General features: G+C 41.7%; 1 protein-coding gene across 1 annotated transcript in view; it reads left to right on the top strand.

The window, feature by feature from the left end:
- SLC44A3 (solute carrier family 44 member 3) overlaps nucleotides 1–15227 on the top strand; it is a 73389-nt gene that overhangs the window by 32468 nt on the left and 25694 nt on the right. Inside the window, exon 10 of the mRNA XM_074961294.1 lies at nucleotides 8564–8729. Coding sequence (XP_074817395.1) covers nucleotides 8564–8729 — 166 coding nt within the window. The remainder of the gene's footprint in view (nucleotides 1–8563; nucleotides 8730–15227) is intronic.

Here is a 15227-nt window from a genome sequence, read left to right as displayed (position 1 = left end):
TTCGTTGATCACGGTCCACCTGGCTGCTGTTTTGGCTTTCCACCCTCCGTTCCAAGTGCGGTCGGTCTTCACTCACAACATGACTGCCTGGTTTCTGAAAGGTCTGGAGTGTCTCTTTACCCTCATGTCTGGGATCCTGTCCCTCCCTGGGATTTGAATCTCGTGCTGTCGAAGCTCACGGGTCCTCCCTTCGAACCTCTGGCTTCCCGCTCTCTTCTTCTCTCCTGGAAGGTTGCATTCCTAGCGGCGGATATGTCTGCCTGCAGAGTGTCTGAGATCAGAGCTTGCATGAGAACCACAACTATATGGTATTCTACAAAGATAAGATCTAGCTGCGGCCACACCCGGCGTTCCTGTCCAAGGTAGTTTCCCAGTTTCATACAGGCCAGAATGTTTTCTTACCGGTCTTCTTTCTGAAGCCCCATAAATCCAAAGAGGAGTGCAGGTTACATGCACTGGACGTCCAGAGGGCGTTGGCCTTCTATATCGATAGGAGAAAGCTGTTCCATAAAGCCAACGCAGCTGTTCGTGGCGGTGGCAGACAGAATGTCTGTGCCTATGTCTGCTCAAAGGATTTCATCCTGGATCACAGCCTGCATCCCTGATACTGCTACGAGCTGGCTAGTGTGCCTCCACCGACAGTAGTCAAATCGCACTCGACTAGAGCTCAAGCATCATCTGGTGCCGCCTTATCCCAGGTGCTGATCTAGGACATCTGTAGAGTTGCTACCTGGTTGTCCGTCCACACATTTACATCCTATTATGCGCTGACCCAGCAGTCCCGGGGCAATGCTGGCTTCGGCAGGGCAGTGCTGCAAGACCGTGAACTCCGAGCCCATTTCCATTGGCACTGCTGGTGAGTCACCTAGAATGGAATCAACATGAGCAAGCACTCGAAGAAGAAAAAATGAAAAAACCTTTCGTAACTGCTGTTCTTCGAGATGTGTTGCTCGTGTCCATTCTATTACCTGTCCTTCCCCCCTCTGTTGGAGTTGTCGGCAAGAAGGAACTGAGAGAGCATAGGGACAGCAGAGCCTGATATACCAGCACATGTGCGTGGCCTCAAGGGGGCACCACTGCCAACCCTACAGATACCACGAAGGCAAAAATCTCCTGACGACTGCGCATGTGGGCACGCATACACCTGGAATGGAATGGACATGAATAACACATCTCAAAGAACAGCAGTTACGAAAGATAGGTAACCGTTTTTTCATCTTTCATCATTGCTTGAACTGTCACAATTGTCATACTTTATTAAGATTAACATAAGTGCAAAATTAATGTACTGTCATCAGAGGAGTTCAAAGTGCTTTACAGAGAACAACTAAGCCTCTCAAAATCCTTTTTACACAGGAGGATAGTCCGAATGAGGAATATAAGTCATTCTGACTCCCAATCCCATGCTCTAACCATTAGGAAACAGTTCAGGTGTTTATATTTCAAAATTATTAAGTTCTAAATATCTAAATCCATATGATGCTCTGTAAGAGCCAGTTTCTGACACTCTTACTTATGTTGGCCCTAATCCAGAAGTGCACTTAGACTTGTGCTTAAGTCATTTGCTGGGTCAGGGCCACGTAATAGTTCTTCACAGGGTGTATTGATTTAAATCAAGATGATATAAATCAGCAATTTAAATCATGATTTAAATGACCAAGGGGAAAGCCTTGATTTAAATAATTGATTTTAATCAACTTTTCCTTGTATTGTAGCTATTTTCTAAGGTGCATTCTCATTGGTTGATGATACCATTACAACATGTTGATTTACAACTAACTCTGGAAACTTTACACTAGATTTGGTACATTTTTTGCTACCTGGGAGGGTACACTAACTGTATACATTTATGTAAGCAATTATATAGCTTAATATTTTCTGATTCTTATTCAAATAACACCTAAAATTAGAGTAAAATAGGTTTACTTTGTGCAATTGACAGCAAATTTTGTGCAAGCCAATTTCACAATTTTCCCTGTTAATTCTGTATTATTCTTGCATGTGGGGGGAGAGAAACACTTATTTTTTCAAAGAAAATTTTACTGTAAAATGGCAAAAAGTTAGCAGGGGTTTCTGGGGGAGGTATAGAATCTGAAACTACTCCATACAGTAGGGGGAAATCTTCCTACTCTAAAATAAATAGTATTTTATTTGACAGTCTGCAAAAAAAGATAATTTTTTTTTTGTTTTAAATGCACTTTAATATAAAATGTCATCTAGGTTTTACAAGGTTCATATTCCATAGTGTATTATCAGAACAGCTTTTGTATTTTCCACTCTCTCTGGAATCAACTTATTGTGGAAATGGAAGAAAACTTTTTCTTGCTCTCTGTTGTTTCTGGGCTTTTTGAGGGAGATCAGAATGCTGCTCTGAACCTCCAGGTGCTGGTCATTTGAGAACTCCAGCCTTCTGTGTTTCTCAGAAGGGGCTCAGTTTGTAAAATCTTTACCTTTCCGTCATAGCAGTTTCTAATTTTCGGCTAAGCGCCCACTTAATTTTACTTTGGACGTAACATCATTCTCAAAATATTTTCTGATATCATATATATTTACATTTTTTCAGCAAATAGCTGTTTTTAGTTATGTGCAGCTTGAGGAGATGGGCTAATGAAATTGAATTGCTACTGTGTTGCACCTGTTAAGGTTTCCCTTGTGCTTCTTGTAGTTCTGTAATATTTACAACCTCTGTGCATCTTGTAACTCTGAGGCACTTGATCCGTGTTTCAACTGTGATGCAGCTGATCTTTATGCATCCATGCAGATCACCTTGTTTATGTAATTTTTAATATCTATTGTTACATTGAGAAGAAGCTAACTCCTTGGGAGGATCAGATAACTATAGCCCCGGTTGAGCAAGGTACTTTAGCACATACCTAACTTTGAATACATGAGCAGCCTCACTTCAGTGAGACTACTTGTATATTTAAAGTTACGTACCTGTTTAACTACCTTGCTAAATCAGGGGCTGTAAGAGCAGCTGAAGCCAAGTGTACTGCAAATCTATATGTCTTGGACAAATGCCAGATGAGATGCCAAATTGCAAGAGACTGGAGTTAGCACAAAAATCAAGTGGCACCGGTTGTAACTATGTATTCTAATGAGAATGGAGCTCAGTGAGGATTTGGAAAATCCAATAGGGTTGTTTTATTGTAGAACTAGAAGTGGCCTTGTGGTATTCCAGTAGTGGTACTGTAATGTGTGTTCTCTCATGTATGAATCTGGCAGAAACAGTGAAATCCACATCAGGAATAGGATACTGAGCATAAGTGTAAGATAGGAGTGCTAGGCGAGATTTTCACATAATGGAAATGTATCTCTGAGTATAGTGAGGAGTAAAACTATCACAGTAAAGATGTGCTGCAGATAAACCAGTGGTAAAAGCAAATTTCTTGACAGATCCAAGATATTCCGACTAAATCCAGCTAACTTAATTGTATATTCTCATGTGTGAAAAAGGAGCAGCTACAAAGTAAATTCAGTTGGGAGGAAACACAAATTTTATAGAACAATGGTGAAACCTTTCCCGACTCTGCAGCAGGAAGCATTAAAAGTGGAAAATATTTTCATAGTAGCAAGAACTGGGAAATCAGTTCTGAGTTAGTACTTTCTGGCCAATTGTTCTTTGTTGCCCACAGTGGAATTGATTAATTGAGGAAAATATGATTTCCGGTTCCTAGGAGTTCCAACCGCTTAAAACTTCTGGTTTCTCCAGACATCAGTAAAAAATTCCCAATAGCCACTCCCGTAGAATGTATGACAGAAGTCTGCAAGTCACAAAATATGCTGTTTGATATTGATATTGTGCATCTCTTTGGCTGTGACTGATATAAGGCTATAGTATTGGGCTAGTGAATCAGATGGAGAAACTTTTCAAAGTCTTTCTGAAAATGCTATGGCAGCATCTTGGTATCTGACTAACATTTTTTTGAAGTATTAGATTTGTTACTCTGATGCAAAGAAAAGTATATATAGATTAGGCAGCTTTCTGCAATGTCATGGCTCAACAATGGGGATTTTAGTCACTTATTAACCACTTGGAATTGGCAAATGGCTGCAGTGGCAGGACTGATTTTCGGAGAATGACTTCTCTGCTGTGATTATGCTGCTGGAAGAAAAATATACTGCAGACAAAGTAGAACCATATTCTGAGGTTTTGTTCTGTTTTTTGTGCCTCCATGACCAGATCACACTGGAATGACGAGGAAAGGAAATGAATTTTTTAATAGGATGTCAGAGAGATCCTTGCTGTTTGATCCATGCTACCAATATACTCTCATCTTTATATGTGAAACATAATATAATGCATTATTCTGTCATCAGATTTGTATGTGCCTGGTAATCATAGACACAAAGGGTATCAGTCAGGCACAGACAGACACCATGAGGGAATACTACACATGATCTTTGACTCCTCTTACTCAGCAAAGAAAGTGATCACCGACACATGATGACATCCAGCAGAGGGCAGTGATACACATGCACACAATACTAGCCCATGACAATTTCTGTTTAGCCGAGGCTGTTACTGTTAGTCATTATTTTAAATGGCAGTGGCTTGTTAAGAGCAATGGAATTACTGTTTGTGCTGCAGACATTCATTAATTGTTTTAACCAGTCTGTTGGCACAGAAGTAAAATATCCTAACAATTTGCATAATAGGAATGTTCAAAAGTAAAGGTTGAACACCAGGAAAAAGTCCTCAGTTCTGCTACTGAAGGAAATTACTTCTCTTCAAATGAAATTGAATGCTGAAGAGACCTCCATTTATCTTATCCACTGTATTGCACAGTTGCTGCTGGTCATGATTACAATTGATATATGAGCATGTTTGGCTAGTTGTACATGTTGTAAGAACATAGGAGCCTAAAACTGCTGGAAGAGTTAATGGAGTTGAGAAATGTTCAGAATACAAAATGAGACACAAATGTACAGTGCATCGGATGAAATTTACTTTGATGGTATGAGGAAATGTGCTCCATTTCAGAGTTCTCTGAGAAAGAAAAATAACTCTTGGGTCTGCTTTTTAAAAAAAAAAAGAAAAAAGAGGGTGGGGTGAGGGAAAGAGAGAAATGGTACCAAAGGATTTTCCACTTGTAAAGTAACTTGAATTTTCACAGGTCTAAAAAACATTAGAACCAAATTTCAGTAGCAGTATTCCACTGAATGAACATGCTTACAGCAGTGCACAGTCCTAACCCCTCTCAAATGCCTGCAGCTCATGACAGTGCTTTCCTGTTCAGACATCTTTCTGAACATGAAATAACCAGTGCATGTATCACTGTCTTCACTTCAGTGAGGATTGCCTCACGGGCAACAATTAACTAGTCTGTGTTACAACCTATGAACTTTTTTTAGTAGTCTAGTCCAGCTGCATCATGTTGCAGGGTATGACTCTTGATCCAAGGAACAATGAGAACACGGTTTACCTGAATTTGGTAGAACCCCTCTGTTTTGACTTCCAATTCTCAGCTCTACCCACTAGACCAGTGGTGGGCAACCTGCGGCCCATTAGGGTAATCCGCTGGTGGGCCGTGAGACAGTGTGTTTACATTTGCACAGCCACCCGCAGCTCCCAGTAGCTGGGATTCGCCATTCCCGGCCAATGGGAGCTGTGGGAAGCAGCACGGGCCACAGGGACATCAGTGGACAGTTCCTTATCATGCCCCTACTCACAGAGTTGACATTGACAGCACCAATGTTGTACTGGAAGTTAGTACCAAGGAATATCCACAGCTCACCCTTAGAGATGTATCCTTAAGGTCAGCAAATTTGAGCCCTGGCAAAGTGATAAAGAGAGTAAGTTCCAGATCCAATGACCTTCCACAAAAAGTATCCTGTCTCTGTCTCCCGCCCCCAAACAAAAGTTCAAATTCAGGAATTATAAATAGGAGTGTCTAACTCGAACTCAGCATTTGGGACGGTGCATCACTAATTTTGTGTAGCTACTTTTAGGCTTTTGTGTAAGGCCCTCATTTGTGTAAGAAATACGTTCACGTCTCGTCAACGTAAGTGGAAATAAAATTTGCTAGCATAATTAGATGTAAATGTGTGTTCATGTTCAAGAATACACATCTGATGCAAACAGCCTTAGAGTTCTTGTTATCTTAAAGATATCTACATTCTGTTTAAAAAAAAAAAAAAGCAATGTCATTCACTTTTGGATTGAATTTTGTCTGTTTAATGTTCTAAAACCTAGTTTTGTCACAGCTATAACATATACTTTATTCTGTTTTGTTTCAATGGTACATATACATCTTTAATCTTTCCCATCAATCTGTCTCTCCCTGCTGTTTTAGTATAATCATAGAATCATAGAAGATTAGGGTTGGAAGAGACCTCGAGAGGTCATCTAGTCCAACCCCCTGCTCAAAGCAGGACCAACCCCAACTAAATCATCCCAGCCAGGGGGCTTAGATAAGCCAGGCTGTAAAAACCTCTAAGGATGGAGATTCCACCACTTCCCTCGGTAACCCATTCCAGTGCTTCACCACCCTCCTAGTGAAATAGTGTTTCCTAATATCCAACCTAGACCTCCCCCACTGCAACTTGAGACCATTGCTTCTTGTTCTGTCAGGTGCCATCACTGAGAACAGCCTAGCTCCATCCTCTTTGGAACCCCCCTTCCGGTAGTTGAAGGCTGCTATCAAATCGCACCTCCCTCTTCTCTTCTGCAGACTAAATAATCCCAGTTCCCTTAGCTTTTCCTCATAAGTCATATGCCCCAGCCCCCTAATCATTTTCGTTGCCCTCCGCTGGACTCTCTCCAATTTGTCCACATCCTTTCTGTGGTGGGGGCCCCAAAACTGGACGCAATACTCCAGATGTGGCCTCACCAATGCCGAATAGAGGGGAATAATCACTTCCCTCGATCTGCTGGCAATGCTCCTACTAATGCAGCCCAATATGCTGTTATCCTTCTTGGCAACAAGGGCATACGGTTGACTCATATCCACCATCTTGTCCACTGTAATCCCCAGGTCCTTTTCTGCAGAACTGCCACTGAGCCAGTCAGTCCTCAGCTGTAGCAGTGCATGGGATTCTTCCGTCCTAAGTGCAGAACTCTGCACTTGTCTTTGTTGAACTTCATCAGATTTCTTTTAGCCCAATCCTCCCATTTGTCTAGGTCACCCTGGACCTTATCCCTACCCTCCATTGTATGTACCTCTCCCCACAGTTTAGCATTATCCGCAAACTTGCAGAGGGTGCAGTCCATCCCATCATCCAGATCATTAATGAAGATGTTGAACAAAACTGGCCCTAGGACAGACCCCTGGGGCATTCTGCTTTATACTGGCTGCCAAGTAGACATCAAGCCATTGATCACTACTCATTGAGCCCAACGATCTAGCCAGTTTTCTTTCCACCGTATAGTCCATTCATCCAATCCATACTTTTTTAAACTTGCTGGCAAGAATACCGTGGGAGACCATATCAAAAGCTTTGCTAAAGTCAAGATATATCACATCCACTGCTTTTCGCATATCCACAGAGCCAGTTAGCTTATCACAGAAGGCAATCAGGTTGGTCAGGCATGACTTGCCCTTGGTGAATCCATGTTGACTGTTCCTGATCACCTTCCTGTCGTACAAGTGCTTCAAAATGGATTCCTTGAGGATCTGCTCCATAATTTTTCCAGGGATGGAGGTGAGGCTGACTGGTCTGTAGTTCCCCGGATTCTCCTTCTTCCCTTTTTTAAAGATGGGCACTATATTTGCATTTTTCCAATTGTCCAGGACCTCCCCCGATTGCCACAAGTTTTCAAAGATAATAGCCAATGGCTCTGCAATCGCATCAGGCAACTCCCTCAGCACCCTCGGATGCATTAGATTGGGCCCCATGAACTTTTGCATGTCCAGCTTTTCTAAATAGTCCTTAACCTGTTCTTTCACCACTGAAGGCTGCTCACCTCCTCCCCATACAGTGCTGCTCAGTGCAGCAGTCTGGGAGCTGACCTTGTCTGTGAAGACCAAGACAAAAAAAGCATTGAGTACTTCAGTTTTTTCCACATCATCTGTCACTAGGTTGCCGCCCCCATTCAGTAAGGGTCCCACACTTTCCCTGACCACCTTCTTGTTGCTAATGTACCTGTAGAAACCCTTCTTGTTAACCTTTGCATTCCTTGCTAGCTGCAACTCCAGTCCGCATAATAATGCTGTTGTCCTCATAAGTGAAAACTTAATTTTTAGACATTTCTGTAATTTACCTTATCTGATTTCAGATTTTGATAATGAAGATTTTTCGTTTATTTCTCAAACATTCATTTTAGAGCAGATCCTGAAGTTTTAACCTGGTTTCTCCTAAATCCTTGCTCAAACACAGATCCTATTGACTTTACTGGCAACTGTAAAAATGACCTGACTTAAAACTGAGGCATTAGGACCTATAAGAATATTTTTCTCAAAATTAGTTGTGTGCTTTAGTAAATATTGCTGAACTAAACAGCTGGATTCTATTTTATAACTTTACTGAAGAAAAGTGAATACATGGGATATATGGGACATGTGTAAGTTCTGTTTTGTTTGCTGAGTTGTGATTTAATATTCTGATATCTTTGATTTCTCAGGGAGTGCACAAGTCATTTCAGGAGGACAAGTAGAATATAAAATTCTGTCTGGCATTCGCTACATGTGGTGGTACCATTTAGTCGGCCTTATTTGGACGAGTGAATTCATCCTGGCTTGTCAGCAAATGACTATCGCTGGAGCAGTGGTTACTTGCTATTTTAACCGGTATGTGCAAAATTTACCTCCTTGTATAGCTGTTTTTTTCTTAGCATTGACTTTGTCTATTTTTAGGAAAACCACTATAAAATGCCTTGGATTTATATTTAGGGTAGTATCTTGGGAGCTAAATTATTCTAAGAATGTGAGACTAGAAAGTCAAGCAGCTCATTGCAAGGCTTCGAACACGATCTCATGTGACATGTATCACCTCTCTAAGTCCTAGAAAATTTTGGGCCAGATTAAGCCCTCGTGCAAACCCGTGTAACTCCTCTGACAAAACCCAGATTAATTTTAACCTTTTCTCGGTAAATGTTGGTAGTTCTAAGTAAAAGTGTAACACATATCGCCAGAGTAATTCTAAAGTAGTGTGACTTGGTCTCCTTTCCATCCCTCCTACCAGGCTTTAATCTGGTATGGCTGAATAAGCCTCTAAAGTTTACTGTAGAAAATAATTGAAAATCTTTTGTCATGCCATTCAAATATTTTTACTTGAAGTGTTTTAGTTTGTGTTACCAAGACACCACCTTAGCTAGACGTACAGGAATTGTAAAAATCTCATTTACTTCTTACTATTTATCCCGTTTTACGTTTTGCACTTCCTTCATATTGGATAGTGAAATAAGATGGGTTTCATGCAGTAAATCAGTGCCGTTTTTGTTTCAGTTTCCAACACTGCAGGGGAATGTTTTGATCTGCTAACCACATTACTGTGTTTCCTCTGCTCCATTCCATGCAAATGTGGTTGGTAACACATTTTCTGTTCTGTGAAAGTCTGAGACTTCGAAAAAATTCTTATTCCACAGTGGAACAACAGCAACAAAAAAGGATTTTTTTTTTTTTTTTTTTCAGAAAAGCTGTATGGCCATTGGGGAATGGGTATCCGTGTGAGCTACGGGTTTGTAGCTGGGAAGCACAACAGCCCACCTGGCAGGCTGCCCCAGCTGGGAAGCACAACAGCCCACCTGGCAGGCTGCCCCAGAGCTGGGGATCTGGGTTGTGTGGGAGCTGGGGCTCCCAGGGCATCCAGGCTCTTAGGCTGACAGGGAGCTATCAGGCAAGCTGTCAGGAAACCAGCCTGGTTCCTGTTGAAATTTCATCCAAATCGAAACAATCCCCCAGAACATTTTGATTTTGACAAGTCAGCACTTTTGGATAGAAAGTGTTCTTTTGGAAAACTCGTGATGAACTCTACTCTTCCCACAGGAAAGCCAGCTTAGACCTTATCCACAATCAGGATTTTTTTTTCCAAAATTTTTCCCCTGTTGGAACTCTGATTCCACTCCATTGGTGTTAGCAATGTTGGGAGCCCTAGAGTAGACAGGTTGCCGGCTGCCTCCACCATTTTAAGCACTGTGTTTTCTGTCCCTGCTCAAAGTAAGTCTAATCAACACAGCATTTAAAACACTGTCAGAAGCTCATCTACTCTTGGGTTCTCAATAGAGCTGAGGCTGAACTGGTGTTAGCCAGTGGACATTTTTTTTAAAGTATTCCAAGTGCAGACAGAATCTAAAATGCCCATTTTAAAGGGTTTGGGGAGAAGATCAGAATGCTGACATAATCTGTTACCATTTCACCGGTTCACACTTCCTACTTAATCTCCTTTCTCTGACTGAAGGATCAACACAGGTAACTAGTGTCCCTGCAGAGCTGTATGTAGTTAATTGGCCCTTTGCTCCTGAGGGTACAGCATGGCATCCAATCCTGTAAAAGAAGTTTGCACTGTCTTTGCTAGTACTTTTTATGTAGCCTGTTGTAAAACTAGACGAATATCTAGATGAGTTGCTGTACCCCCTGAAAGACCTTTGTGTACCCCCAGGGCACACATACCGCTGGTTGAGAACCACTGCTCTAATATAACTATTCATTGTTTAAGATTGAGAAATTCAGATTTCAATAACAGAGCACTAAAATTTCATGCAGACAATGACTTGTTTATACTGCTCTATATTCTATACACTGAAATTTTTATATTCCAGTTGATTTATTTTATAATTATATGGTAAAAATGAGAAAGTAAGCAATTTTTCAGTAATAGTGTGCTGTGTCACTTTTGTCTTATGTCTGATTTTGTAAGCAAGTACTTATTAAGTGAGGTGTAACTTGGGGGTATGTAAGACAAATAAGACTCCCGAAAGGGGTACAGTAATCTGGAAAAGATGAGAGCCACTGTACTAGAGGGCCAAATCCTGAGATTTTTACTCCATTAATTTTGGGTAGCAGTAGTCATTGGGAGTTTGCCTGAATAAGGCGCTAAAGATTTGGTCCAAACCACATTGCTTCAGGAACTCGGTGGTTGGGGCGGAAATCTTTCCACATTTTACAGGGGCATCTGCACCAGTGCTTTCTCTGATTTGACACCTATACTGAAGGTCACAGTCATTAAATTGCCATTATTTGTTGAGCATGGACAGTTTGCGCAGTGCTGCATAAAGCACTGACCCAGATACTACGATGCTCCAAGGTGCATGTGGAGTAGTTCAGGGGTGAGGAGGAAAAGGTGACGTTAAGCTACTCTCATATACTACGCACACACACATCTGATCTTTAGAGCCCAGCAAATCCGCAGATATTCGCTTTATATCTGCAGATATCTGCATCCGTGGATCATTTTTGCGGATCGGCTAAGGATATACATTTTGTATCCGCACAGGGCTCTACTGATCTTAGGGCTGCTAAGGCAGTCCCTGGTGAAAAATATAGTGCAGCCTCTGAGCTCTTGTACTTTGCACTGGCTGCCAGCAACCCAAAGGACTATTCTGGAAGCTAGGAATCCCCAGGACATGGAAACAGCCTGGCCATGCCTCCTATAACCAGGGCTGGAAAGGCAACATTGAAGCTGCTGTGCTGGCTCTCTGCCCCCAGAGGATTAGGTAATTCTCAAGAGACCAGACCTACCAGCTTTCCAGCTACTTCCCACCACCATTGTGAGGTCCAGGACTGGGCTCTTGGAGTAGACAAGTTCTGTGCTCCAAATTGCATTGAAATCTCTCTCCTCACATGTACTTCATTTGCTTGGCAACTGATAGCCATTGTGTTGAGAGAGTTGTGCATGGGAAGGGAAATGCTATATATATATTTAATGGTGGTGATCCCTCTTCCTATCCCTCGATCTGTCAGTACAGATAAGTAGATAAATCAAAGCAGTGAGGTAAGGGGGATAGAAAGGTGAATTAGCAATATTATTGACCTCATAGAGGGCAGTGAACTGTCTTAGTTCTTATTGACAACAATGAATTTGTCACCAGGAATCTGCAATTTAATGTGTTCTGTGATGCAGCCTTATAAATGCTTGTCACAAGTGCTTTGTTTATGATACCCCATGGACAGGTTTTCCTTCTAGCTAGTGAATGGCCACAGGAAATGGAACAGCCTTTCCCTGAGGAAACCTGCTTCCTCAACACACAACAATCCAACACACAAAACACTTTGCAGCCACTGTCCATAAGCGGAATTAAAAATGGGGAGGGCAGAGAGTTGTTTCAGCTGGATTAGCTTTACAGGTGACATCTGTTTGACCTGAAATAATAATACTGAAACTACACTTTGCTTTCTTTTATTCAGATAAAAGATAAATTCCGAAGAGGCTTTATTAATTTAATAAAAGAAATAGTGGTTCATGAAACGGCTACTCTTTTATAACTTGCAAAAAGAGAGTGCTCTCCTGACAGCCCGTTTTTGGTTTTTTGGTTTTTTTTTTGGAGAAAGCTCTTCGTGGAAATCTTGTTAGCTTGCTTTGTTTTGTATAAGGATTTATTTCCATAATGTGTTGAGGGGTTAAGTGCATAGCTGCTGCCTCCTCACTGCAAGCAGACGTTGTCCCTGTCACTGATTTAAAGAAAAAGGTTTTATGGATTTGATTAGTTACCCAAAATTATTTACTGAAGGCCCAACTCCTACAAATGCTCAAGCATGTTGAATAGCTGTTCTCGTGCAAATAGTCCCACAGTACTTCCGTGAGTAATTTTACTCACATGCTTAAGTGTTTGCAGGATCAGGGCTCTGATCCTACAAATGCTTACATGTATTACACCACTGCGCCATGCAGAATTTTGCAGAAATTAACGTTGTGCATGCAGAATTTCCTTTCCCCCACAGAAATGGGCTGCAGTGCTGCTAGCCACCACTAGGGGCCAGTGGACTTGCAGAGTCCAGCTTGCACACAGAAGACACTGCTGGAAGGAAGGAGAGGGAGCTAGAGGGTTCCTGGTAGCTGCAGTTCCCAGCGTGCCCTGAGGGAAGGAGATGGTGGCATGCAGGAAATTCCATGCAAGCCTGGAACCAAGCATCAGGCTGTTTCTCCCTCTGGATCCCTAGGTTCTGGGGCGGGAGGGGGATGGGTGTCTGGCTGGGGGGGTCCTGCGGTTGAAAGCTGGGGAGAACAGGGTTTGGGTATATTGGCTGGCAGGGGCCCCCAGAGGCGGGCTCTGGGGATGAAGGGTTGTGGGAGTCTGGCCTCCTGGCTGGGCTCTGGGGGCAGAGGAAAGAGAAACAGGAACTGGGTTATCACAGGTGTTTCTTTAACTCTCTATTCTTGGGAGAATTTTTGTGCATGTCTGTATTGTTACAGACATATTTGATGAAGGTATTTTGAAATAAATTACCGAAGTAATTGAAACTGGAACTGGCATGATTATGTAGGGTTATTTTGACAAATAAAATTTGCAGAATTTTGCAAAATTTTAAAATATTGTGCACAGAATTTTTAATTTTTTGGCACAGAATGCCCCAAGGGGTAATGTATGCTTAAAATTAAGAGTGTGTGTAAATGTTTGTAGGAGTGGGGCTTTAGGACCTGATTCTAAGGGTATGTGTACGCAGCAGCTAGACACCCATGGTTGACTTGTACCAGCCAACTTGGGCTGCAGGGCTGTTTCATTGCTGTGTAGACTCTGGGCTTGGGCTGGTGCCTGGGCTCTAGGACCCTCCCACCTCACAGGGTCCTAGAGCCCAGGCTCAAGCCCAGAAGCACAGCAATAAAACAGCCCTGCAGCCCAACCCTGTGACAAGCCTGAGTTGGTTGGCACGGACCTTCTGTGGGTGTCTAGTTGCTGTGTAGACATACCCTAAAAAGTGCTGCTGAGCACCACAACTCCCACTGACTTCAGTAGCAGTTGCGTGTACTCAGCATCTCTCAGGATCAGGCACTTGGGGCTTGTGTACATGAAGAGTTAGTGCATTGCGAGCTAGGGTGTGAATATGCAGCGCACTAGCATGCTGTGTACTAAGTGGCTCCGTAGCTCCCGCTACAGAACTTTTAGTACTTGGCAGCAGGGTCGACATGGCTGGCTAGTGCACAGTAAGCTAGTGCGTTGTAGGTTCAGACAAATAGGGATCAACGAGGACCAAACTTTCAACAGCCTATTGAAAATCCATGTCTGTAATATCTGTGAGAATGTTTGTTCCCATGGTCATAAACTTGCATTTATACGTGTAAAAGGACAATTCAGTGTACAGTTACTCAAACTAGTGTATTTGAGCAGGTAAGCAAATGCTTGTGTAAATACTGATAATAGATTTTTAATAGCTGAACATTTGCTTTTTAGTATAGTGTTATGTATAACAAGAAAAATATGTATTCTGGGAACTTTTCGGCACTGAGGAGAAACCATATGTGTTAGTCCTCAGACAGACAGATCTGAGTATATGATCTGCCCTACTACACATGCTATATTTTATTGCACTAGTTTTTTTTTAAATGAGGTTAATACTTTTCACTAAATTATTAGTAATTGCTTAATAGCTTTTAAAAATTATGTTTACATTCCATCTCTTGAACTCTCTTCTGTAAAATGCTTTGTGAGCTGAACGCAACATAGAGGTGTATTGCAACTGTGAGTCTTCAAAAATCATGAGTCAGGCTCAAAAAAATCATGATTGGCTTAAAAATCATGAGGTTTTTTTTTTGTTTGTTTAAAAAACAAACATTTTGGGTTCTTATTTTCCTTTTGTTTCTGACCCATTTTCAAGCTTTGTTCCACAACCAAAAGAGAGATTTTTTTTTAAACGAAAGTTACAACTATCCTACAATCATTGGACTCCAGAAGCTGTGGTTTTAAGAAAAATATCAAAAGATTCACAATAAAATAACGGGAGTTGGCAAAATTAGAAATAAAATGCACAAGTACAGCTATCCGGTGTGGTATTAAATACAACTTCACAGGGATTTGGTGCAATATTGTTCTGTATAAATCAAGAAATGCATAGGCAATGAAACAAAAATATCAAAGGAAAATTTAAACTAAGGCCTCAGTCCCACAGTGAGTTCTGTGCAGGTAGACGCTTGTCCATTTGGAGCTCTACTGACTTCAGTGGGCTCCATGTGAGTACAAGGCCACCTGCACAGAGCTCATTGCAGGATCTGGAGCTATGGGTGTGTGTGAATCCATAAAGATAAAATAACTGATTCAAGGCAAACTAAATTTTGAGACACAAATACCACTAGTGGGTTGTTTTCTCTTAATTTGGTCATTTTCTTACAGTTGGTACTTCCTGCTTTGATCCATG

Source organism: Natator depressus, chromosome 8 (genome assembly GCF_965152275.1).
Source record: "Natator depressus isolate rNatDep1 chromosome 8, rNatDep2.hap1, whole genome shotgun sequence".
NCBI classification, from domain to species: Eukaryota; Metazoa; Chordata; order Testudines; family Cheloniidae; genus Natator; species Natator depressus.
Note: the sequence above shows the minus strand (reverse complement) of the source record. Positions and strands in the feature narration are given on the sequence as shown.